We start from the raw sequence: 27,471 nt of genomic DNA on the forward strand, positions 1-27,471 counted from the left end.
ATCATGTTATAGGAATCATGTCCAAAATTAGACCCTGCGAGGCAGGAACCACATGCTTGGTAAGATAAACAAATGATTTATGATACCCACCCCAAGAACATATCTGATTGGTCAAGGCAACATTTGAGGGGTGGCCAACAGGAAAGTTTAAAAACTTTGGACACGATTAAATCTGGCTTTTAGTTCTAGTCTTGCTTGTGCTATCAGTCATGCGGGCTTTTAGTCTGCTTTTAGTTCTAGCCTTGCTTGTGCTATCAGTCATGCCTGCTCTTAGCTTGTAGCTTTGCTACCTAGCTTTAGCTTGTAGCATCTAGCCATGTGGTTAGTCATCATGGTTCTTTGAGCGCGGTTCCAGCGTGCCTGCTTGCTGCTACTATGCCACGATGAGAAAGAAAACAACCTAGTCTCGTCAAACTTTATTTCTTTTCTTTTCCGTTTGAGAGTTTCGTGTTCTAAGTTAAGTTTTGTAACGTCCATTCAACTTCAACCAGCGAACACGACTCTGCACTTTCAGCCAACGCCCAGCAACCACGGGCTTCCCAAGACGTCACTTCACTACTGAACTTCAAGCCAATCAGCGACACCGGGATACCCCTTTCAACTGGAGTCCCTTTCACAGCAAACGAAGGCAACGTATTCCCAGATATTTGTTGTGCTGGTGTATCTAATATAATTTTAACCCCATTGAGGAACTCAATGCGAGCGCTAATTACGTGATTGATGGTTGTTCATGTCTATGCAATTTAACGTATTGCTGTAAACTTGGAATTCCATATTTCCATTCTCTTAAACTCATCTTTCCCTAACTTTCGACCTTCCTGCAACTTGTGTGAATGTGTGTGTGCGTGCGTTTATGTGTTAGATTAGTTTATATGTCTTAGATTTATCTAATAAAGCCTTATTCATATTGAAAAGAGAAGTATCTTGTGTTTTGTGCTTACAAGTTAATGTCTTAAACTGCCGATCTTGTTACTGTGCTAATTGATAGTGTTTTCACTATAGTTTGGATAATAGTATCCAGCGCAGATTTGATGTTAAACGGCTCGTTCACTGAACCGCAGGCGCGTCTCCGTGAACAGCCGTGAAACAGTGATTCTGTTCAAATTCCCTTTAAAATCTTAAATGATTCCCTTTGAGCTAAATTGACCTGTTTCCCTTACACTCTATAAACCTTAAATCTGGTTACTAGTGATGTTGTTCCAGGGCCAATAAGGCTGAATCACTTTTTTTTTTTATATACTTTTCTTAAGAAAATTATTAACACTACCTTTGCAGTCAAATATTAGAAGGGCAGCAAAATAAGTTCTAATGCTCACAGGAAGCTGTGTTTCATCTTGATGCTTGAGATGCTCTCTACCTCCTGGTCAACACAGCGCTCATCGGAGATCCAGAATCACAAATTAGCTGAGAAAAAGTCTGAACAGTTTGCTTTTGTCTGTTTTATTTTGATTAAAAAACATTTCTTATCTTTTTACATGAAACACGCCGAGAGAGAGAGAAAAGTCCGAAAGAGACAGAGTGAGAAAAAGGCCAGAAGAGGAGACAGTGTCATCAGTTCATCTACATATTTTTAAAGACTTTTTTCAACCATAAACTCATAAGTGAAAGAGAAGCATGTCCTGAGACGTTGCGTCTCTTAGTATGTATTTACAAGAATTTGCGAGATGCCGTCGCTAAATGTCACATCCTTGATCAACCTACTTAAACACAGGAAGGGGGCGGAGCATTGAGTCAACGTTCTCAAAGCTCCACAACATGATTGGTCAGTGTCTTGAACACCAAAGTTGATGATTGGTTGGCATCCAGACAGGTGGCACAAGAGTTTGTTATCCACCTCACTGCTCAAAAATAACAGTCTGGTTGATTTGCTTGACATGTTGAACCCATGACGGTGATCCTGACAGTAACTGCTCCGCAAGAGTGTGTGATTTTTCTTTTCTTCTTTTTTTGGCATGTGTAAGAGCTGTGGTCTCTGGTTTAAGTGTTATCACATTCTGATAAAGGTCTGACACTCATAAACCACACCACCCTGAATGAAAGAAATCACACTGATAAACCAGCTTAAGCCAGCCTAAGGTGGTTTTCAGATGGTCTCCCACCAAAAAAAAAACAGTTTGGCCAGCTCAGGAGACCAGATATCTACCCAAGGATGGTTTAAACAGATTTTCTTGGCAGGGAAGATATGGAGAATGGACAAATGGAGGAAAAACTACCGGATGAGAAGATCTTATCTTAGAAAGGACGGACAGATGTGCTTGGATGGCAGTGAGATGAGCAGGGTGAGTGTGCGGGTGACCAGGAAACAGAGACATGGAGGAGGAAGCCAACATTGTCATCATCATCATCATTATCAGACCGGGGTTCTCCCAAGCCTTACAACACACTGCTCTTTCTGGGAGATCTCAAGAAACATGATAATGGTTTTCATTATCTGAAAGTTCGGCTTCATACTAATGAGTGAATCTCCTGGAAACACTTCACTACAAGATCAAGTGAACTCAGAACTTTTCTGGGTGACCTACACAACCAGAACCACGATTTCTAGAGATTCGACTAGATTGCTAATAGCGATGATGATGGCGATGTTGAAGACGTCCACCCTCATTGTCCTCCTCCAGATCTACGTGTCCTGGTCACCAGCGCCCTAGTCACAGACTCGTCACCAGTTGCATCTGTCCGTCGCCTTCCCCCTGTGAGGGCTGGAGTCCCGGCTGAGCCTCGTCGTTGGTCCTGCGAGGCGGAGGCTGGTAAAAGGCTGAGATGTGCGCTTGGCGTCCTGCGCTGAAGTACAGCTCGTCTGGTGGGAGGGTGGAGTGTGGCTCCGCCCCCAGCGCCTCAGGACTACTGTCGGGATAGGACGAATCCCGGTCCCGCGCGTACAGGGAGGCGGAGTCCAGTCTGGCCCCGCCCACGGCATCCGTGATTTCCGCCGAGAAGCTCTCCGAGTCCTCCTCGCTCTGGTAGAACACAGACTGCGCGTGCTCCAGGAAGCGAGGCTTATCCAGCAGGAGGGGTTTATCAGGTAGGCGGGGTTTGTCCGGGAGGTGTGGCTTTTCCAGCGCTTTGTACAGCAGCTCCTCCTCATCCTGCGGGGGTGGCGGAGGTGGGCGGGGCAAGGGCCGTTGTGGAGGTTCTCGGTGACTCGTCGACGGTGTGTAATCCTGTCGGTGCATCGTGGAGTTCGGTCCATTACCATATCGATCTGTGGAAGGCCGCAGGTTGCTCTGGACGAGCTCGGATATGATCATCTTCTCCAGTGCTGCTGCGTCAGAAAGGTTCCTCCTCAAACCGCCAGCAGGCTCCACCCCTCTAGGTGTCAAAAGGGCGGGGCTGACTTCTCCAGACACGCCCCCGGATCCCACAGGAATGCCCCCCAGTAGATCCGAACTCCCTCCGTGTAAAGAGTAGCTGTTGTTGTAGTTTCCATTGAGCCGAACTCCCTCCAGCCCACACGACTCACGGCTGCGTGACAGAGTGCCCTCTAAAGGACAGAGAGAGAAATGCTCGATTAAAAAAAAGTCTGATTTTCTGAATTATTGCCTGTAGTTTGAACGGCAAAAAGTTTAATTCAGATCCATTTGGAAATGTTTATATTGCATTGACATATAATTGATTCTGATGCATATGCATGAATGTGTACATAGAGTTCTCCCATGCATGTGGTGAACATGGACATTCACTCTTTAGCGCCAACTGTCATGCCTTTCATCAGTTTGCACACAGTAAACTGGAATAATACTAAATTTATGAACCTGTGTGTCATTCCAAACCCAACATTGGACATAGTCACCCAGTTCTGCTAATGTTATTTTATAGCAACCAGTTCTCTCTTTTATTCAAGTTAATAATCCAGCTCTGTAGAAACGGAAATCTAAAACACTGGAAAATCTGATGCCTGATCCAGTCGTTGACATGTAAATGTGATAACGGGCAAATGAGTCCCTAGCATTTGTCAATGTTTTTCGTCATGCTTGATTTGAATCACTGAATCAGGGAGGTGAAGATGAAGGAGCAGCATGGAGATGAAAGAAACACAGACAGACAGGAAGTGTGAACATGTCCATACTTGAGTTTCTGAACGTGCCTGTAGATCAGTTTATCAAGAGACAGAACAGAGAGAGCAAGACAGAAACGCAGTGAGTACAGATACAAACATTTAGAGAAAACACACAAAACAGTGCTCTTCATCACACACGCACTGACCAGTGGCGTTGAAAACTGCTGGTGAGGGGGGGTTGAATGTTTCAGCCAATAGGGTGTTGTAAGGGGAGGAGCCAGAGCGGGTCTGTAGCATTGGATTGGCTAGGAGGTGATTACCCATAGTGCCTGAGGAGAAACAGCACGATCCTTACAGAGGCGCAGGGATACATTACAGCTGTGTGAGCTGATATGGGTCACTCTCCCAAAATAATGCCCTTTGGCTATGAATTTTCGGGAAACAAATTCTAACTGTGTATTTTGTTGCAAAAAAAAGGTTACATTTTAAAATTAAATGAGAGCAACAATGTATCTTGATAGAGGATTACGTTTTTATTCATATTTTATATACTTTTTGATTACTAATCTGTTTTGATGTTATTATTTATAAAATATATTTCGAATTTTAAAATACATTTTCAAATAAAATAAAATAAAATGTATCCATATTTATATTTACTTTTTTATTACTAATTAAAAAAGCTACTATAAAATTATCTTTTTAAAAAGTTTTTAAAATAAGTGGTAAAATATGTATTTATTAATAAAATATAAAAAATTCTAAATATAAACATTTTATGTAAAATAAAACCAAAAAAGTTTAGATTTATTTCAATTTCTTTATTTAGTAATATTTACATTTTTGACAAAAGGACAATGTAGATATTTCTGCATAACTAATTAAGAAGAAATAAAGATGTAATGATGATCAACAGGAATGTTTCACTTTGGATGTGTGAGTGTGTGTGTGTGTGTGTGTGTGTGTGTGTTTCACCTCGGGTGAGTGTGGGTGTGTTGTTGATCTCAGCTGCCATGAAGGATGATTCTGTCTGCCGGCGAACAGTGTCGTTCCACATCCTCCTGATACGGCTCTGAACACACACACGCACACACACACACACACACACACACATACACACATACACACATACACGGCTGAGATTTAAACACACAGGTGCGCACATTCCTGTAAAGATGAAATCTGGGACAGACACACGCGTGTGCATTACCTGTCTTTGTGGAGGCGCATGTCGTGATTGGCTGCCGCCATAGTAGCGATTGTTGCCTCTGTGGGCGGAGCTTTTGAGGGAACCGTGGGAACCGGTGGAGGAGGTGTGGCCACAGCAGGACGACTGACGCAAGCATTTGCTGTATTCTTTCTGCACCTGTTGAACACACAGTGCTGCGTGTGAAAGCAGGTCAGGAGGACAAACACGTGTGAGGAAACACACACACAGCCACACACCTTCTTCTGCAGCGCGCAGTGCAGGAGGAAGATGAACATGCCGTGCAGGGCGTTGAAGGAGGTGAAGAGGTACGCCATCACCACGCTGCTGTCGTTCATGAACAGGAGGCCGAAGATCCACGTCAGAGACACCAGCAACAGCAGCGTGACAGAGCTGAGCGTCCAGCACCTCAACACACACACACACACACACACACACACACACACACACACACACACACACACAGACACACACACACACACGCACACACACACAGACACACACACACACACAAACAGACAGACACACACACACACACACACACACACAGACACACAGACACACACACACACACACACCATACACACACACAGCGTTACCAATGCTCTTGTGATGCCCTGTTAAATAAAACTAAAAAAAACTTTTGTAAACTGAATACATTTAATGCTAACAGAACAAAACAGAATAAATGTTTTTGTTTTTATAGTTAGTTAGTTAGTTGCAAAAGTAAAAAATGTTTTCTACATTTTCATGAAATTACTACAACTAAAGCTCAAAAAGTTTAATTAAAAAAATTTATAAAAACAAAACAGACATATTTAAAAAAAGCCTATTAAACCAATAATAAATTAATGAACCCTATTAACAATACAAAATACAAATATATTAATATATTAATATATAAAAACTAAATTTAAATTTATTAAAAAACTAAAACTTCTTATAAAATGTAAATTAGTACAAAAAAAATAATAATGAGAAAAACTTTACAAGCATTTTTTAAACTAAAAATAAATGCAAAAAAAATATACAACAAAATGACCAAAACTTTAACTAAGATGAAAGTGAAGAACATAAAAACAGATATAAAATATGAAAACAAAAAACTAATTCTAAATATTATTAAACACAAAGATGGTATAGAAATTAGACTTGAATGGAAAAGTGTCCACTGCAGTTATAGAAAAAACAGATTTTGTAAAATAAAATAAATGATAAATAAATAAATAAAATAACTTTGCTATTTTTTTTTGGTCAGATTGAGTGCATGAGATAAACATTTCTCTTAATAGATATCTTCAAAAATGTTTATTTCATTTTATTTTACAGGTTTTTTTTGTCTGTTAAGTGTAAATGTGGGTGCCTTGACTGAGTCTCAGACAGCAGGAAATCAAGACACCTCCTTCATGTCTGGTCCTCGAGGCTGTATATTTTAGTCTAGAGCAGCGGTTATCAGCTGCAGTCCCGAGCCCCCCCCCCGCTCGGCATGTTTCTCTTATCACTTCAGACATATCCTGTGAAGTGGATATCACCGGGACATTCACCAGGATTCCAGTTTGAAGAGAGCGTGCATTCCATTCAATGGGATTAAAGTGTACAAGTTGAGAATTTAAATTAATTACAGAGGTATATTATGTCACCCTTTCTACCCAGCTGGAATTTTTTTTGTTCTAACAATGTTTTTAGCAGGTAGTTTTATTTTTGATCCCAGAATGTTCTCTCAAAAGATAGGATAACATTCTCTAAAATAATAACGTTACTAGAACAGCATCCCCTAACATTCTAATTAAGATTTAAACAGATGTTTAGAGCCTGGTTTACATCCTGAGGCCCAGCTAAATTTAAAGCAGATAATTTCAAGAATTCGAAAAAAAAAAAAAAAAAAAAAACTTTTCTTTGTCACACAAACATCAAGATTCAGTGTAAAAATCTCAACAATGTTGAGATGCTTCATGCTGCAATGTATTCTGGGTACATCATACAAAACTCATCCATGGCACCCAGAATGCATTGCGGCATGAAGCATGTCACCATTGTTGAGATTCATACACTAATTCTTGAGCTCTCTGTGTAGCTAAGCATTCTGTGTTACAAAGAGGTTCATGAAAAAAGTAATTTAAAAAGAAGAGACAAAAATATATTTGATATAATCTGCAGGATTAGTCTCCAGATAAAACCAGTTGATCAGATCATTACACGATGAACAATAATATCACCGTAACAAATACAGTTACAGCAGTTAAACAAAAAGTAACATTGAAAAGAGTCATGCTGCCTAAATACTGATCACCATAATGGTGACGTCAAACTAAACTATTATTTTCAATAAACCATAAACACCTCTGTTAATCTGTATAAGAACTCTTTTATATTTATGACAGAAATAGTCAATCTTGTTTATAATAAGTGAAATTGGTAATACTGTTTTTGGAGTTATTTACGCTGGAGTTTGACATCAAACAAAGGTTGGGTTTTCACTTTCACCCAACTTTTACTTCTGAGCCCCATCGAGTGTGATGGGAAGCTTTATAAGAATGTTAGAGGATAATGTTGTAACAATGTTATCAATAAACATTTCTAGAATGTTTTTGGAGAATGTTATCCTACCTTTTAAAAGAACATTCTGGGAACTAAAATAAAACGTGCTGCTGAAAACATTCCCAGAACATGAAACATGTGTAGCTGGGTATCAGCCTGAGTCTGGTGTGTGTGAAGACGCCGCAGTGATCTGAAGTGAAGTAAACGGCTGGTCTAGACACAAACAGATCTCCAGTGAATATTAGGAGCTGAGTGTGAGCCCTGCATTCTTACTTGATGTTGTCAAACCGGCTGGAGTCTGGCTTCAGGACCGTGGAGTGTCGCAGCATCCGGTGCATGGTGACGACCAACACTGCCAGGTTCAGCTGCACACCAGAGGTCAAAGGTCAGAAGAGAGCAGAAAACACCCAGAAGACCTCCGTGTATCCTCTTACAAATAAAGTGATTCTGCATTTGAATCCAATTGTGTGAAAACTTGTCATGTGATTTGAAAGTCTGGTCAAATAATGAGTCATTCATACTGGAAATAGTTGAGCACATTGCATTCTGGGATACGCTACAGCACTCAAAGTGTGTTCTGCTTGTTTAGACTTTAAATAATAGCTGAATACACTATTTTCTTAAAATAAAATGTTATTATTCGTTTTTAAATCGAAATATTATTAAAAATGTAATGTGCATACATGTGTAAATATGAATTTTAAACAGCTTAATTACACACAGAAAGAGAGAGAGAGAGACTAAGAGAAAGGTGATGTATTTGCAGTGGATGCATTGATTTCTGAACCAGTGCATTAAAGTGACTCTGACCAGGATAATGAAGGAGGCGGGGCCAATAAACGTCCAGATGAAGTAGTTATCCACCCTCAGCCAGCACCTACACAACACACGAGAGAGAGATCACACACACACACACACACACACACACACTGATGTCTGTCCAGACGCGAGAGACACACTCACACTCTGGGTCCTCCGTAGCTCCTGTAGTCGATGGCCGTGGATATGGCCACCACCAGCGACGGGAAGCCGTACGCAGAGAGGTAGTAGTACTTACGACGAGACGTCTCGCTCTCAAACACCTCCACCATCAGCACATACAGCTGCACCGTCTCCATGCAGAGCCAGCAGAACACGGACAGCAGGAAGAAGTGCAGCAGAGCGGCCAGGACCGGACACACCACCTGCACACACACACACACACACACACACTCGTGATGTGTTCTGGTTTACTCTGGTGAGGTCTGGTCCTGGTGGACTCACGGTATAGTGCGTCTTGTCCATGCCGATGAGGAAGAGGAGCTGTGAGATGAAGAGCGTGAGGCACAGGTTCTTGTGGATGGTGGTGCGGTCGCTCTGAAGGCCTCGCAGGCAGCAGAAGGTGGAGATGCACAGAGCCAGACACACCAGAGAGACCACCATCCCCACCCACGTGATGACGAACAGGATCAGACCCTGAACGCCGCCGGGATACTGGAACCAGAGAGAGCCACAGAGCGTGAACGACGGACACGTGCGGCGTGTGAAGGGTTAAAGCTGTGTGTGAGACTTACAGCTGGCTGCTGGTGCGTCATGAGCACGGCGAAGTTGGTGAGGTGCGAGCAGGCGCAGGTGGTGTGTGTGTTGTTGCTGTGCAGACGTCTGCAGCCCTGTGATGACCACTGACCCGTCATCGAGCGCTCCGAGTAATTCCAGAACGAACAGTTGGGATCGAAGTGATTCTGCAGCTGCCAACACAACAACACACAGAGACGCGGGAGCATGAGGATGTGTTTGGTGTGTCTGCAGCACTGGAGCTTCAGAAACTGACGATCACGTTCTCCAGACACAATGTTTGAGTCACATGATCAATGACACTCATTTAATTTGATGCCACATTATTACTGTGAAATGATAAATTGCGTATATTAAATATTACAATATAATTATTTTTGTGTCATAATTGTTCATCGTTTTTTTAAAGGCCTAAATCTCTCTCATTACTTCCAGGTTTCATTTCTTTTGTTGGATGTGCTTTCTTTAAACTGACTGTAGTTTATTTTCTTCTTAAAACATAAAAAATAATTAAACACTTTTTAAAATTACTTTTGTGAAATTTTTAAATTTTATTTTTTGTGCTTTTTCTAATGTACACTACAATTTGGGTTTGGTAGTAAAAAAAAAAAAAAAAAAAAAAAAAAAAAAATATATATATATATATATATATATATATATATATATATATATATATATATATATATATATATATATATGTTTACAGTATACTATATTTTCCTAAAAATTCAATCAAAAAAATATTTTATCACATTAGTAATATTTACAATAACTGTTTTCTATGTGAATATCTGTGAAACTGTCATTGATTTCTGTGATGTGCAGCTGTATTTTCATCATTACTCACTCAACATCAGTCTGATTTACTGAATTGCTGCTCTATAAACATTTGTGATTATCATCAATGTTGAACACAGTTGTGCTGAACTATATTTCTGTGGAAACTGTGATGCATTTTCTTTTTTCAGGAATCAAAGATGAATAGAAAGTTCAAAAGCATTTAGTTGTAATAGAAATCTTTTCTAACATTACTGGAGTCTCTACCGTCACTTTTGATCAGGTGCGTGATGAATAGAGGTATTCATTTCTCAAAAGCGTTACTTTTGAACAGTGATGTATTTTGTTAGATAAATGTTTTTTTGATTCTACATTTAATATACAGTTTATCTCCAAACCGCAGCTCGAGTATGAAACAACTGAAGCAGTGTGTGTGTGTCTCTGTGTGTGTGTGTGTGTGTGTGTAGGTGTGTGTGTGTGTGTGCTGCAGTGTGTGTGTGTCTCTCTGTGTGTGTGTGTGTGTGTGTGTGTGTTTGTGTGAGTGCTGCAGTGTGTGTGTGTGTGCTGCAGTGTGTGTGTCTCTGTGTGTGTGTGTGTGTAGGTGTGTGTGCGTGTGTGTGTGAGTGTAGGTGTGTGTGCGTGTGTGTGTGAGTGTAGGTGTGTGTGCGTGTGTGTGTGCTGCAGTGTGTGTGTGTGTGTGTTTGTGTGAGTGCTGCAGTGTGTGTGTGTGCTGCAGTGTGTGTGTGAGCGCTGCAGTGTGTCTGTGTGTGTGTGTGTGTTTGTGTCTGCTGCAGTGTGTGTGTGTGAGTGCTGCAGTGTGTCTGTGTGTGTGTGTGTGTGTGTGTGTGTGTGTGTGTGTGTGAGCGCTGCAGTGTGTGTCAGTCTGCACCTGCAGGTGTCTCAGAGTGAACTCCACAGGTTTGGTCAGGAACACGCGGCTGGACTCTTTGTTCATGGAGGCAGAGATGATGTGTGAGTTGACGGCCAGACCGTGTCCCCCCGTCTCACCGTGTGTCCTCACCGTGGCGTTCTGAGTGGAGAGGAACGAGCCCAGGTTCTTATAGAGCGTGAACACCACCTTCACCTGACCTGATGGACACACACACACACACACACCTTCAGCTGCGATCGATACGCCCGATCCCACACAGCTCATCACACACACACACACACGTGTCACCACGGCAACAGCCACAGGAGACGGTGACCATGGTGACTGTTGCCAGGGCAAAGCTGAGTCTGCAGACGTGTGGCGCTGAGAAACCTAATAAAGAGTGTGAGCGTCTGAGAACGACTGAGACAGACAGATGTAGAGAGAGAGAGAGAGAGAGAGAGAGAGAGAGAGAGAGTGAGGTAGAGAGAGCGATAGAGAGAGAGAAAGAGAAAGAGAGAGAGAGAGAGAGACTGACCGTTGCGGCTGTACTGTTTGATGGTGGATGCTGACACCTGGATGGTGCTGTCGCTGTCATACGAGTTTGGGAAGGACAGATCCTTCAGCTCCATCTCTGTGTTGAGCACATACACCTCCAGATCTGCAGAGGTTGTAATATCAGGTTCATTATTTTGATGGTACACTTTAGACAGCTGTTAAATAACTGCAACTACATCAACTAGCGGTCATTTCTGCTACTGTAAATATATGTATTTTAATACAGTATATGTCAGCTTACTCTACCAGACTAGATTCATCCATTCTTGAGCACACTAATACTCTAATGAGAGTTAGTTGGCATGTAGTTACAAAGTTGCTTATAGTTGATTGATTAAGGGGACCATCAAAATAAAATAAAATAATCATATAAAACATTGATTTTTTTTTTCAGTTAGAGTATTAATCTCACATCAATTAATTAACATTAGCTGCACAGAAAACACTCAAATAACACTCAACATCTAACCACTCACAAGCTGTAGATACTGCACAGATCTTAAACAATGTCCATTATACTGTACAGGAAGTAGCTTTAATATGGTGTTCATTGTGTGTTATAAATAATCATACTCTTAAACTTTAACCACATATACGTAAGTATTATGATGTATCATAATTGTTGTTATGATTATTCATGAGATTATATAACATATTATAAGGTCTTTTTCATTATGCATTCATTATAATGCCTTAAGAATACCCTTATAATGTATTATAAATAGGGGCTTCAAAGTGTACCAAAAAATATTTGTGATCATGATACATTGCTACTTCATACATATGAACTCTACATACATAGAAAACAGCAATAATATTTCACAGATTTAACTGTACTTTTGGTCAAATAAATGCAGCCCCGGTGAGCAGAAGAAATGTTTCCCCAGCCTCTGGACGTTTGTGTACATGAAGAAGCATGAGTCGTACCGATGTTTGGCGCGCGGTCGCTGAAGTGACCCCCGTACAGGTTGTTGGCCAGTAGAAATGCTGCTTTCTCCATGACGTCCAGCAGCATGGTGGCAGTGTGAGACTGTTCTGTGGAGTTCATGTCCTGCCACGACTCCAGCGCCTCCAACCGCAGCAGATTATCCACTGTCTGCACCACCGCCTGACACACACACACACACACAGGTGAGCAGCGTACACAGAGACACGAAGGTTTGCACAAACGGTTGCTGTGTGATTACCTGAATAAACGCTCGACAAGTCCGTTCTCTCTTCTGAAGCTGAAAGACAGGAACAAACTGTTTATCTCATGCCGGTTTATGTGTGTCTGTGTGTGTGTGTCTGTGTGTGTATGTGTGTGTATGTGTGTCTGTGTGTCTCTGTGTGTGTCCGTGTGTGTGTGCGTGTGTGTGTGTGCGTGTGTGTGTGTGTGTCTGTGTGTCTCTGTGTGTGTCCGTGTGTGTTTGTGTGTCTGTCTGTGTGTGTGTGTGTGTGTGTGTGTGTGTGTGTGCGTGCGTGCGTGTGTGTGTGTGTGTGTGTGAGTGTGTGTATACAACACCTTGTTGTAGTTGCGTGTGGCTGACTCCTTGTTTCCGGGTCGCAGTGCCTGCAGCTGTGAGTCCAGAATGTCCAGCAGCTGCTCCATCAGACGCACAGAGGAAGTGACATCACCGGCATAGACCCGCCCCCGTGTGTGATTGACAAGTACAGCAGCGATATGTGCTGCATTCTCCTCACTCTTTATCTACAGAAACAAGAGGGACACATCAAATATCTATTCATCCATCATCTATCTATATATCTATCTGCATCCGTTTATCCTTCTGATAACCTTCGACTGACCTTTTGAGCGACCTGGTTGACCCAGGGGGAGGTGCAGTTGCTGAGGTCGGGACCTCTGGGGTTCCACACCATCTCATCAGCCATACACTGATATGACGCGATACCTGAATGATGGACAGAGAGCAGGAGAAATGAGTAAGACAGAAACAAATCCTGCCAAACAATCAGAATCAGGCGATGCCGTAGGAAAAGGAACAGATAAGACGGATTCCTGTAGAAATAATCAAAACATCCCAAAACAAAACATGAAGAAAAAAACGTTAGAAAGACTAGTGTGAAGCTGTGAAGAAACATCTGACCTCATAACAACACACGTCAGTGGAAAGCACCACAAACAGGAACATCACATTCAGAAAACATCCTGATTCATAATATGCACAAATTAAAAATTTCTTAATTTCTCAAACTCAATTTTCTCAACATCAAAATGTTAGGTAAGACACAGAATGGTCATTATTTCATTTAGGTTTGTTAATCATTTTCTGTAATTAAAAAATGTCAGTGGTCCTGCAGTGTAACAAATGGATTTTTATAAGTCAACATTTTCATGTGATCTCTCAATGAATTTGAGTTTATGAAAACTGCATGTGTAATAATAATAATGGAATTAGAAAATGGCATTTAGATTAGTTGTAGATGAAGCTTTCCTCTGCATGAGAGTGTGGCATTAAAGCTAGCATTAGCATGTGACCTTCCAGTGCCTCTGTGTAATCTGTATGATCAACTCTAAACACTGATGGTAATGACTGTTAGAATCACTACTTGCCTCTAATAATAAATCTAAATAGGTATAAAAACTGATTTTGTAACTTGGGGCTTTTGTACAAATGATTATGAAAATCAGAAGGCATCAAACGCCTCATGACTGTCCAGAGGCAAGTTCACCAAGAGTGCAGCAGTGTGCAAGAATATATTCTACAAACCCATACACTAGAGACACGATACTAGAATAAAAAGATGTCATCAAATTTAAAATAAAACTACTTAAGTGCATTACACAGAGGAAAATAATGGGAAAGCTACAAACACGAGGCAGCTGAAACACACACTCTGAATAGTTTGTTTTGGTACTGACTCATATGTAGTGTGACCTCACACATGAAACCCCCAGAAACACCATCTAACACAAACAGACAAGTACTGACCGAGGGATCCTTTGGGACATGGCCTCTCCACCGTTTCTCCTCGATGAGTCGGGGGCCACTGGACCCCGCGGGTCACACGGCCCTCACACATGGATGTGCGTGGCCCCTGTGGTCGGCGGGGAGGCCTAATGGTCACCGGGACCGTGGCTGTGATGGGTCGCCCCCCAGGAGCCCTATTTATAGCCCCAACTGGATGGAAGGTCACGGACGGAATGGAGGTGGGACTGAAGCCCATTGACAAAGTGGTGGAGAGCGCCCTCAGAGGAGTGGTGGAGAGAAGAGGCGTGGAGAGAGGGTCTGAGAGGAGATACACGCATAAATGTACAAAGAGATTAAACACAAACAGAGACTTTAGCATAAATGTGATTGGAGTCATAAAAATTTGTTCCTGTATTTTTGAATAAACATAGTGTTTCGGAATTCAAAAGTTTCCTGCTTTTTAAAATTCTTAAACCGTGCTCAAATTTGCAATCTAAAGTCACAAAATTGACTGAAGATCAAATGATCTCAACTGCTTCACTGATTTTTTTTTAATGAGAAAAGGATGAGACTTGGAAGAGATCTCAGCCACATCTTAAACTAGGCTCACATATGCCAATATTTGAAATGTAAAGTCAGAGATTTCAAAATCATATCATAATATATAATAATATAATTAGCATCTGATCGTGGTTGTATCTCTCTATTAGTGCTATTGGATCTTAGTGCTGCATTCAAAACTATTGACCACAACATTCTCTTGAATAGACTAGAAAACTTTGCTGGCATTAATGGAAGTGCATTAGCATGGTTCAAATTGTACTTGTCTGACCGCCATCAATTAATTGCAGAGAATGAAGATGTATCATATAGATCACAAGTGAAGAATGGAGTACCTCAAGGCTCAGTACTAGGACCATTACTTTTTGAGCTTTACATGTTATCCTTGGGAGATATAATCAGGAAGCACAGTGTTACCTTTCACTTTTATGCTGATGATAGAACCAGGAAGTATGACCATATTAGCCCGGTTCTGTCAACACTGCACTGGCTCCCTATCAAACATCGTAGAGATTTTAAAACCTTGATTATTACTTATAAAGCCCTGAATGCTTTAGCATCTCACTATTTTAACAAGCTTTTGTTACATTATAATCCTCTACGTCCGCTACGTTCTCAAAACTCAGGCAATTTGATAATACCTAGAATATCAAAATCAACTGCGGGCGGCAGATCCTTTTCTTATTTGGCACCTAAACTCTGGAATAACCTACCTAACATTGTTTGGGAGGCAGACACACTCTTGCAGTTTAAATCTAGATTAAAGACCCATCTTTTCAACCTGGCTTACACATAACGTGCTAATATGCTTCTAATATCTAAATCCGTTAAAGGATTTTTAGGCTGCATTAATTAGGTAAACCGGAACCAGGAACACTTCACATAACACCTGAAGTACTTTCTACATCATTAGAAGAATGGCATCTACGCTAATATTTGTCTGTTTCTCTCTTGTTCCGAGGTCACCGTAGCCACCAGATCCAGTCTGTATCCAGATCAGAGGATCACTGCAGTCACCCGGATCCAGTACGTATCCAGACCAGATGGTGGATCAGCACCAGGACAACTAGAGCCCCAGATCCACAATCAAGACCACATGCTTCAGCAAACCACCATCATGCCTGTTCTCCTAAAAAAAGTATCCTGACTGAATAAATACCGCCCTGTAGCACTGACATCAGTCATCGTGAAGTGCTTCGAACACATCTGCTCCTCTCTTCCTTACACCTTGGACACATTGCAATTTGCTTACCATTCTAACAGATCCAAGGATGACGCCATTGCAATGGCCATACACTCTGCACTAGGACACTTGGAGGGAAGAGACACCTATATGCGGATGCTGTTCCTTGATTACAGCTCTGCATTTAACAGCATCTTCCCTACCAAACTTATAGCCAAACTGAAAAATCTGGGTCTTAACAGTCACTTATTTAACTGGGTCCTGGACTTCCTGACCGGCAGACCCCACGTGGTCAGAATTGGCAATCCTCACTCACAATCATATCTCCAACATCATTCTCAAATTTGCTGACGATACAACTATCCTAGGACTCATCACTAATGGATATGAGACATTCTTCAGAGAGGAGGTTAATGTACTCACATGGTGTGCTGACAACAATCTCTCTCTAAATGTCAGCAAGACCAAGGAGATGATCGTAGACTACAAGAAATCACAGAGAGAGGGTCACGTACTATCTACAGAGATAGTAGAGACAGTTAAGAGCTACAAGTTCCTTGGCATTCACATCTCTTTCCTGGAGCCTCCACTCAGAGACCATAGTGAGAACAGCCCGTCAGGGTCTCTACTTCCTGTGGAGGCTGAAGAGGTTTGGCATCTCCTCTAACATCATGTCAAACTTCTACCGCTGCACTATAGAGAGCATTCTGACCAGCTGCATCACTGTATGGTACAGAAACTGCTCTTCAGCGAGTGGTGAGAACAGCAGAGCTCATCATTGGACATAAACTCCTATCTCCCAGACATCTATCAGACTCGCTGCTTGAGAAAGGCTCGCAGCATCATCAAAGACCGCACTAACCCTGCTTACAGTTTTTCTCAGTCGCTTTGGTGCATTGCTCGAATCATCCTTACTATTTGTCAAGAAGTATGTGGATTTCTCAAAACAATTTCTACAAACAGCACCATAAAACAGATAACCAGCAAAGGCCTGTAACTTACTCAAAATCTTTAGTTCATTTTTCAAAAGTAAGTATTCATGTCAATGAAGATAACGGTGGCATCAGAATGAAAAGTCCTCGTGTCATTGTTCACAAACAAAATGTCAAAATGCTTAGTCGTGTTGTTATATAACAGTGTCCTTTGTTAGTTTTACCTGATGTAAAGTATGGCAACATTTTGGATGACAGTTATTTTATTGAACAGTATGCCATATGCTTATGTATGCCATATATACATTTCAAAAGTATACATTTACACATTACTGTATGTGGGATATTGACTGAAAGAGACTGGATAGAATTCCCAGTTACACTTTTACTATTGGTCTGACCAAAAAAAAAAAAAAAAACTGTGTTGTCCTCTGTTTATACAAGTATAAAGCTTTCCAACTGAAGATTCATGAGATGAACCTTTGAGCTATTTCAGAGAAATGGTTTATAATTGGTTGATCATCTACATTCTCTTCATTAGTTAAGATTCATTTGCACAATTCATGTCAAATTTACAAAAAGTCTTATACTGCAAGTAGTATTTTCAGTGTCAGTCGCTAAATGGTGTGATCTTATGCTGCACTAACCAAGTGATCACAACAATGAATGAAATGAAATGAATGAAATAGACAAATCATTGTAATTTAGGAGTAGAATCATATTGGTGTTTGAATCATGCTTGCGATCTTAAGTGATCTATTAAATTAAATTGCTTTGTCATGTTGGTGGTGATGCCTCTCGTGCAACATGTTTAGCTATCACAGATATTATACTTAGCTTTGTTGGATTTGTATCGCAAATGTAGCCAAACGTTGGGGTACTTAGACTGAATAGGAATAGGAACTGATAGGTGGAATCAAAATTTTCATTTGACAACAAGTATTCAATTCCTGACCTTAACTCTTTTCCCATCAGCATTTTTTTAAAATCTGCCAGCCACTACCAGTGATTTCGATGATTTTCCCTCAAATTTGATGGCCTCCAGTATATTTTGCTGTATGAATATTTGAATATGCAATACACCAAATTAAAGATCATAGCCTCTACATTTAAACAAACAATATATATATATATATATATATATATATATATATATATATATATATATATATATATATATATATATATATATATATATTCATTCTTTATATGAATATAGATAGGTTTAATACAAATTGCATAATTTTGAGCAAAAATGTGAGAAAATCTACCTTTTTATCAAAAACTACATCTGGATAATATTCAGTATGATTATCAAAGCATAAATCCATTAAATCGCTTCCATTAACACCTCAAAAGCTTGCTTCGACATATACCACTGACTGGGTAAATATTTTACTCTGTTACATTATGCCGAGTTCATTTATATATTGTCTATTGCTGATAATTGCATTATTTTTCATATGCATCTGGTTTCATAATAGATCGCTAGTTTCTCCATCTTGTACACGTGTTTTTGTTCGGGAGGTTTTATACTTGTGCAGAAGATGTGTAATAGCGCCCCCAAGTGTATAACAAACAAAAAGCCATAAAAACTTGTCAATGGCGGGGAAGTGTTTTCTTTTAAAAGATGAGATAACTCATCAATGGTGGGGAAAGAGTCAAGTATCGGATTCTGGAATCGGAATTGTTTTTCAATTCCCAACCCTAACTCTCCTGAGAAATGAAAGAGCAACATCTGAGTCATTACAATGTTCACCTGTGGTGGGCTGTGGTGGGCTGAACTCCAGCGGGTACCGCAGGACGATGTAGTTGTTCCAGACGTAAAGCTGGTTGTCTCTGGGGTTGTAGCTGATGGAGGAGATGTGCTGGTATGGGTTAGGGAACGGGATTCTCACCGGTTCCTCGCGGTTACGTTGCGTGTCGTAGGCGTACAGGATCAGGTCTCCGCCCACCTCACTGTCATCATCCTGGTACACGGAACGGACGGCATACAAGATGCCACATGCCACGAACGCGTCCGATGCCATGCGCTTCTCAAAGCTTGTCTGCCACGTCCCTTCAAACCTTAGTGTGTATGGGTTCACCTAAGATACAAGCCAATGTTATTATTACGGAAAGACAAGACATAAACAGGAAGTTTATTTTAAAATGAGTTCTCACCTGGCTAACAACGAGGCGTCCGCTGTTAGCTTCAGTGGCATATATGACCCAAAGCCCATGTTCATCCACAGCTAGGTCGATGTCGGATTTCCCGCCCCAGCGGTACGGCGATGTGTCATGATAGTTGGCGGTTGCAATAATAGCTTCGCCGCTCTTGATGCGAGTCCGCAGGTCGTATTTCACAATGTTGCGTGTGCGTTCCTTGTTATAGAACACAGCCCCATCATACACGACGAAACCAGTGCCGTCCACTCGACTCGGCAACCTGTAGGTCACACAGAAACATTATAACACTCATACAATGCTCAACTTGTAACGCACTAATAAACGTATAAACACAGACTCACTTATAGGTGGTGGTGACTCTGTTTTGGATGTAGTCGTCCCAGGAAGCGTATTCGTACAGCATATCTGTGCGATAGGGCGTCCACGGCATCACGTAGAGCCTATCGCCTGCTTGCAGTGGGTCTTTACACCACGCCCCCGACTGATGCTCCGCCTCCCGCACAGAACTGGGCTCCAACACTCGCATTAATGTTCCAGGACAAACGAAAACTAGAGACGGAGAAAGAGAAAGTGGTAGACATGAGCAGGAGTAGGATAGATCTAGTGAACAGATCTATTGTACAAACACATACACACACACACACTCTCTCTCACACACACACACACACACACACACATACATGTTTCACACTACCTATTGCTGAATACACAGTGCCTGTGTGTGTGAGAAAGAGTGATTTCATTCTAAAAAGATGAAAATACAATGCCATTATAAGAGTGTGTGCAAGCGAAGATAGGTAGAAAGACAAAGACAGATAGACAGATAGACAGATAGATAGATAGATAGATAGACAGACAGACAGACAGACAGACAGACAGACAGATAGATAGATATATAGATAGATAGATAGATAGATAGATAGATAGATAGATAGATAGATAGATAGATAGATAGATAGATAGATAGATAGATGGATAGTTTGTTTGCTGTCATAAACTGATTTACTGCTACATTTCAGATTGTGTTAGAGTTTTTGAGGTAGAGTCATGAAAGAGGGGGCGGGGCTACAGGAACCTTTGGAGCCAATGAGATGCGGGTTAATTCACACAGAGGACAGGGATTGGCTGGTAGAACTGTCAATCAATTCACACCACACACTCAGGAGGTCAAACTCTTCAGGAACACGGCATGTGCACACAGTTACTAAAAGAGAAGGAGGAGTTTTCTTTAAAAACGCTAAATAAATGACAACAGGTCGGTCCTGAGGGAAGCAAAGGGATGAACAGAGACATGTGTCATTTAGATCTGAGGATAAATTAGCTTTGAACAGCAAGCAAATCAAGAGGGAGAGTGTAAAACGTGTGTGCTTGTGTGAAAGAGAGAGAGAGAGAGAGAGAGAGAAGAGAGAGAAAAGAGAGAGAGGAGCTTCGTCCTGTTGTTTGTAAGGTGTGTGTACAAGAGAAGTTGGAAAATAAAGGAGCTGCATCAAACTAGAGCACATCACAAGGGCCAGGGAGAAGAGAGAGAGAGAGAGAGAGAGAGAGAGAGAGAGAGAGAGACAAGACAGGAGATAGAAACTGTGGCTTTAACATGGTCTTTACCTTTTTGGTCCACTTCTATTCAAGCGTTGAAATAGAGAAGGGGAGAGAGGTATAAATAAAGAGAGAGAGTGAGAGAAAGAGAGAAAGAGAGAGAGTGAAAGACAGACAGAAGGTGCACAGAAGAGAAAAAAAGATACATTTCAGTTCAACAGCAGAGTCTTCCGTTTCTTTTCAAGCTTAAAGGTCAAGTGAAATTTATTAGACATGAGACAGAACAAGAAACACATGAGGGAGAAAGACAAAAGAGAGGAGAGTTGAAAATATTGCAACAGAGAGCAAGAGGTAGAGCGAGAGAGAGAGAGAGAGAGACAGAGAGAGAGAGAGAGAGAGCGAGAGGTAGAGCGAGAGAGGGAGAGAGAGAGAGAGAGAGAGACAGAGAGAGAGAGAGAGACAGAGAGAGACAGAGAGAGAGAGAGAGAGAGAGAGAGAGAGAGAGAGAGGTAGAGCTAGAGAGAAAGAGAGAGAGAGAGAGAGAGAGAGAGAGAGAGAGTGATGTATGGTAGGGTAAGGGACAGGGACTAGCTAGGCCTCGATTAAACACCACCAATCGCTGGTGTGATGGATTTAATGATCTGAATGTAGGTTAGGTGTTCGTCTATCTGCCCTCAATCACTCTGTCCACTCTCCATCCCTCCACCCGCCCCCCCACCCAAACAACCCCACACGTTCAGCACGGCCGCTGCGGGAAACAGGAGATTATTAGAGACAGACGCATTCACACCACAGCCGGAAATGACACACTCATCAACTAAATGAAATGAATTTGCTTCCCTCATTCCTTCAGGAACGTGATCAAACATGCATTAAATGTGTCGACGCAGTGGTGTCATGAGAGCTGCTGTTGTGCATCGCTCCTGAATAAACAGCGTTCATTACCGCTGCGTGTCAGGAACTGTGTGTCCTCCATCAGGCAGGCCAGCTAATGAATGTGCTGTAATTGAACACTGCATACTTTTATTATGTTGTCTCCATTTTAAAAACCACTAATGGGCCATGAAAGGCACTGATGGTTGAGCTATTTTCTGAATTCATTTCGCTGCATATTATTGTGCACAGTTATTTATCATTATTTAGTTTAAGCCTGCTAATTTAGTTGTGCTTTTGACAGGTTCATTAGCTTAGTGTTTTGTTTGTTTAATTAGTTTTTGTTATCTAATTAATTTATTTAGTTTTCAATATTTCTTAGTTTTAGTGCAGTAATATTAAGTTTTAGTTCTAGTAATTTCACTTTAACTCAAGTTTAGTTTAGTGATTTTGTAAATTTATCTCACTTAATGTAAATGTTTTACTGCTTTTAGTTTCAGCTTGAGTTAACAATAATAGCACAACAACAGCCTCTAGCTCTGAATATATTCACAACATATTATAACATATATATAACCTCTAGTATTTTACAGCTTAACTAAAGCATGTGCATGACCAAATAAGTTTCATTCATGTGTGCTAAATTTCCAGTGTGGAGAAAGTCATGTGCTGAAACTGTTTTTCAGCTGAGCTTGTGTTAGCGTTAGCGTTAGCGTTAGCTGTCGGAGTGAACAGGACTTTACATGAGAGAGAATATCCAACACAAACACACACGGTTTCCTCCAGAGGCTCAGCAGCGCCACAAACAGTCTGGTCCCTTCAGACAGAGGAAACTCATCCAAACACACACACACACACATCCTGTATAAAGGCAGAAATGAAAGCGTCAGTGTGCAGCGCTCAGCAAACCCACTGTGCATGAGGAACCTAAAAAATTACATCTGTAATTTCACAACAGCAATCAGACTTTCATCACGGTTTATTGTGATCTGCAGTTCAGCTGCAGTGAGGAACGAGCAGCGTCTCATGATGCACTGCGAACACAAGAAGAGAATCAATGGATGAGCAAACCCAGAGGAGAGAGACTCCAGCGCCGCCCTGCAGGAGGACACAGAAAACACACCCAGCCCAACAGCACAAGCCCACCGGAGGAGTGGAGAGAGGAGCGACGGAGGGAGGAAGAACAGAAGAGCCTGCTTTATACTTTCATACTCTTCAGTAGAGCAGGTGCACATGTGCCACTGAGAACTACTGCAATAACACAGCATATGTTCACTGTGACCGTTGCACAGAGAAAATACCTTTTAAACAAAGAAGATTTTTTACGTAAAAAATCTGTCAAGACATTCTTTATGTAAAATCAAAGCATTTTTGTGAAATGTAAGGTGTGTTTAAATGTAATTGCAGGAAATACAGTTATTTTAAGCTAAAGGAGATGAAGTGGTCTCCAAACGGTCATTTAGATGATTTTAACTTCAGATTGGCAAAAATAATGCCACTGGGTTATCGTTTCACAGTGGCATGAAACGACAGTATAAACAAGGCTTGAGAGAAGAGAAGAGAAGAGGAGAGAAGAGGAGAGAATGAAGAATGGAAAAAAATGTAAAATGTCAAAAACAATTTGTGTGTGTGTGTGTGTGTGTGTGTATGTTTGTATGTTATTAGGGTTATTATAGATAACTATAATAAACCAAAAATAAACCAAATCCATAAAAAATGGTGGTAGAAGTATCAAAATAACTGCAATTAAACTAATTTAAATTAATTAATAAAAAATAATAAAAACCATACGTAAATGTTAAAAAAATAATGATACAATGACAAAAATCATGACAAAATTACCAAAACTAAAAGTAACTAAATTAAATAGTAAAAAAAAAAGTTTTTGTTACTTAAAAAATATATGTGTGTGAGAGAGAGTGTGTAGTGTGTGTATGTGTGTGTGAGAGAGAGTTTGTAGTGTGTGTGTGTGTGTGTGTGTGTGTGTGTGTGTGTGTGTGAGTGTGTGTTACTCACTGTAAGGGACACACTCATACTGGATCTCCAGGTATTTGTAAGTGCCAGGACAGGGGTCAGGAAACACATCTGCCCCAGCGACGACCACACACTGGGTTCTGTTATTACACCTGAAACACACACACACACATGTTTGTTTTTGTGTAAAGTGTGTTCATCCCATAGGTGTAATGGTTTTTATTCTGTAGAAACTGTATATTCTATGTCCCTTCACCAACCCTACACCTAACCCTAACCCTCACAGGAAACTTTGTGCATTTTTACTTTCTCAAAAAAACTCATTCTGTATGATTTATAAGTGTTTTGAAAAATGGGGACATGGGTTATGTCCTCATAAGTCACCCTCTCCTTGTAATACCTGTGTCATACCCATGTCATTATACAGAGCTGTGTCCTGATATGACACACACACACACACACACACACACACACTCACACACACACACACACACACACACACACACACACATGATCATCAGTAGTGTTGTCTGGCACTGCTCCACAGCCACACAGAGGAGAAGAGTCCCCAGAGACAGCAGACTGATGATGATGAGAAGCTCTGAGAGACACTTCAGACTTAGATCTGCTCATCTCTCTCTCTCTCCCTCTCTCTCTCTCTCTCTCTCTGTGGAATGGACAGAGTGAAGCCACATTGATTTGTTCTTCTAGGAAACAGCAGCAGCTCAAACACTGGGGAGACACGCCGACGCCAGAACACTCAAACACACACATAATCTCATTCACACACACACACACCCGCACATATCACATACTTACAGTGTCTTCATATAAAGCTAATCGTTTTGACTAACACATTATTTTCACTTATAGTAAAAATCATTTTATGAAATGAGAGCATCCTCACATTACCCCAAAGACAGACTGTCTCAGATTTAGCTCACTTCTGGACACAGTTTTGTCCCAAATCATATTTATATTTTCCATTTTATGGGACCTTTTGAGTCTCAAATACTGAGGAACTACATGAAACCCCATTTTAGAGCAACAGAACCCCTCCAAACACACACACACACACACACACACACACACACCCATATATGTATATGAATGCTCTTCCTACAGTGATTGACAGCTGACAGAATCTGAATCTGAACGTGATCTGCACCTGTGTGACATGATCTTGAACGCGTCTGGCTGGTAGCACTGCACGTTCTCCATCTGGAAGGGGTCGGCGTCGCAGATCTTGTCGTCGGTGCGGCCGTAGTTGGCCGTCTCGATCATGATGACATCACTTCCTGGGCAGCGCAGCTCGATGGGGTAGCCCTCACACGCCAGCTCTCTCCTCATCAGACCGAAGGGCATGGCCGCTCGACTCAGAGCTGACGATCACAGACACACAGCGTCACCGCCGGCTCCTCTCTGGGGTCTGGACCCGGTGTTTCAGGGTGCAGGACTCACCTTGTTCAGACGGGGCGATGTTGCTCAGCAGCACAGGACACACCCACAGTAACCAGGGTGACAGCGCCATGGTAACCACAGAGGAACGGACCAGATGAAAGGGGCGGGACAGTCTCCTGAAACAACAGATGAACCTGCAGAGACAGAATATAACTTGATATAATGAAGTAACTCCTCGACTGATGGCTTCAGGTTACTACTTCACATTCATATTTAGTTCCTCATTTATATTCACACGAGAGGACAATGCATCTTAACTGCAGTGAAGTAGGTCAGTGCTCACACTAATATGAGCGCTGTGTTTATTGATCATCAGGCTGGAATACTGTGACAGATACTGTGGAAATACACTCACTATAATATACACTCAATCCTCGTATATCCAGGTTTATGGGTGGATATATCTGGAAAATATAATCCTGAATGCATACCAGTGTATCACTTCATCAATCCACTCCTTCTTCTCACATCATAAAATCATTTAGACTCAAATCAATAGTTTATGTCCATATCTTATTCATTCATTCACTAAGCAGCCGTATAATAAGCGGCTCCGCTTCACATCAGACTCCTGATCAATGTCTAGCAATGCAAGACGATATATTAGCAATGATTTCAGAAGAGAAATGGAGAAAATGTTTGTGCTAATAATTCAACCATAGTATGTCAAATGCATTCTTTAGATCAGTATCCACATATCATATCATATCTACAAGATAAATGTGATATTACAAATTATACTTGCAAAAACTGAAGCGAATACAGTCAGTGCTAGTCTGATCGTAAAAAAGACACATATTGCTATAACGCTAAGTAACATTTGACATCAAAAATCTGGGTGTTATATTAGACAGCAACTTGTCTTTTGAAAATCATATTTCCAATGTTACAAAAACAACATTCTTCCATCTTAGAAACATTGCCAAGCTACGAAACATGTTATCTGTTTCTGATGCAGAAAAGCTAGTTCATGCATTCATGACCTCTAGACTGGACTATTGTAATGCACTGCTAGGTGGTTGTCCTACTTCTTCCAAAATACAGCAGCTAGAGTCCTTACGAGGTCAAGAAAATATGATCATATTACCCCAATTTTACAGTCTCTGCCCTGGCTACCTATTAAGTTCCGTATCAGTTACAAATTATCATTACTTACCTATAAGGCCCTAAATGGTTTAGCTCCTGCGTACCTAACTAGCCTTCTACCACGCTACAACCCATCACGCACCCTAAGGTCACAAAACACTGGACTTTTGATAGTTCCTAAGAAAGAAAAGTCCACTAAAGGAGGTAGAGCTTTCTCACATTTGGCTCCCAAACTCTGGAATAGCCTTCCTGATAATGTTCGGGGTTCAGACACACTCTCTCTGTTTAAATCTAGATTAAAAACGCATCTCTTTCGCCAAGCATTCGAATAATGTATCTCTTAAATTGTGAGTGTAGTTGCATCTGATCAAATGTGCATTTTTATTCTTTAGCTTGGGTTAAACTAATTTTACTTTGTTGGATCAGCAGCTATGCTAATGATGTCTGTATTTTGTTTCTCTGTTTCTGCTGGATCTTCATCCCGTGGTAACTAGGATTTACACAAGCTCCAGTCTGGATCCAGAACACCTGAGAAGAGATGATGCTGACCCTCAGAGGACCTCAGATGATGCTAGTCAAAGCTTTTTCTGAAAAAATCCTGTCATACGTGCACAAACTGAGGTTTATAATGATTTGTATCGTAAAAAGCAATAAACAAATAAACTTGAATTGAATTCAATCTTATAACTCATATATAATCACTAGATAAATATAATAAATATAATAGCAATAACACACACTTCCTCATCTATCAAAATTGTGAAATTGCATAGACTTTCAATATATGTTATATACATAGTTCTATGTAAATACTACAAGCTCAACAAAACACTAACAGAAACCTTTCTCCATTTTTACTCTATATATTTATGTGCACACACACACACACACACACACATATACTGTTTTGGGTATTCTCAAAAGCAGACTTAGTCAGATTTAGCTCAGATCTGGTACAAACACACACACATTCATACTGACTGATTCTAAACAAATTAAGAGGAGACATATTTAGATCCTCACTGGCTTATGGAAATCAGAAACATGATACAGACTAAATAAAGTTGGCTACATACAAACCGCACACACACACACACACAGAGCCCTGTACGACTGATCAGTCTAGACACAAGCGTCACACAGACGCCATCCTCTCCCTCTGACACAGAGCACAGACGGCTGAAGATCAGCCAATCACCAGCCTGTGTGCTGAAACACCTCCACAGCACACTACTGCACATTATAACTACACATATAACTCACTGTGACCCTCATGATCACACAC

The 27,471-nt window shown here is 41.1% G+C and overlaps 1 protein-coding gene across 6 annotated transcripts in view; it reads right to left on the reverse strand.

The window, feature by feature from the left end:
- Positions 1-1,300: 1,300 nt before the first annotated feature.
- The window catches only part of LOC113119629 (adhesion G protein-coupled receptor L1-like), a 31,649-nt gene continuing 5,478 nt past the window's right edge, over positions 1,301-27,471 (reverse strand). For 2 of the 6 annotated variants that reach the window (XM_026289269.1, XM_026289410.1), the window contains exons 2-26: positions 25,101-25,234; positions 24,808-25,021; positions 23,682-23,791; positions 20,862-20,876; positions 19,601-19,808; positions 19,254-19,518; positions 18,850-19,177; positions 14,436-14,732; positions 13,291-13,394; positions 13,007-13,192; positions 12,690-12,728; positions 12,430-12,610; positions 11,483-11,605; positions 10,963-11,162; positions 9,296-9,469; positions 9,006-9,215; positions 8,706-8,926; positions 8,553-8,619; positions 8,016-8,107; positions 5,444-5,612; positions 5,208-5,363; positions 4,973-5,069; positions 4,204-4,326; positions 4,067-4,084; positions 1,301-3,481 (exon numbers count right to left, since the gene is read on the reverse strand). In XM_026289269.1, the coding sequence (XP_026145054.1) occupies positions 2,649-3,481; positions 4,067-4,084; positions 4,204-4,326; positions 4,973-5,069; positions 5,208-5,363; positions 5,444-5,612; positions 8,016-8,107; positions 8,553-8,619; positions 8,706-8,926; positions 9,006-9,215; positions 9,296-9,469; positions 10,963-11,162; positions 11,483-11,605; positions 12,430-12,610; positions 12,690-12,728; positions 13,007-13,192; positions 13,291-13,394; positions 14,436-14,732; positions 18,850-19,177; positions 19,254-19,518; positions 19,601-19,808; positions 20,862-20,876; positions 23,682-23,791; positions 24,808-25,021; positions 25,101-25,170 (4,500 nt within the window). In that variant the 5' untranslated portion in view covers positions 25,171-25,234 and the 3' untranslated portion in view covers positions 1,301-2,648. Of the gene's footprint in view, positions 3,482-4,066; positions 4,085-4,203; positions 4,327-4,972; positions 5,070-5,207; positions 5,364-5,443; positions 5,613-8,015; positions 8,108-8,552; positions 8,620-8,705; positions 8,927-9,005; positions 9,216-9,295; positions 9,470-10,962; positions 11,163-11,482; positions 11,606-12,429; positions 12,611-12,689; positions 12,729-13,006; positions 13,193-13,290; positions 13,395-14,435; positions 14,733-18,849; positions 19,178-19,253; positions 19,519-19,600; positions 19,809-20,861; positions 20,877-23,681; positions 23,792-24,807; positions 25,022-25,100; positions 25,235-26,256; positions 26,293-27,471 lie in introns of those variants that run through there. The other 4 variants (XM_026289326.1, XM_026289483.1, XM_026289565.1 and 1 more) reach the window with 4 other exon arrangements.

This window comes from Carassius auratus, chromosome 1 (assembly GCF_003368295.1).
Source record: "Carassius auratus strain Wakin chromosome 1, ASM336829v1, whole genome shotgun sequence".
Classification (NCBI taxonomy): domain Eukaryota; kingdom Metazoa; phylum Chordata; class Actinopteri; order Cypriniformes; family Cyprinidae; genus Carassius; species Carassius auratus.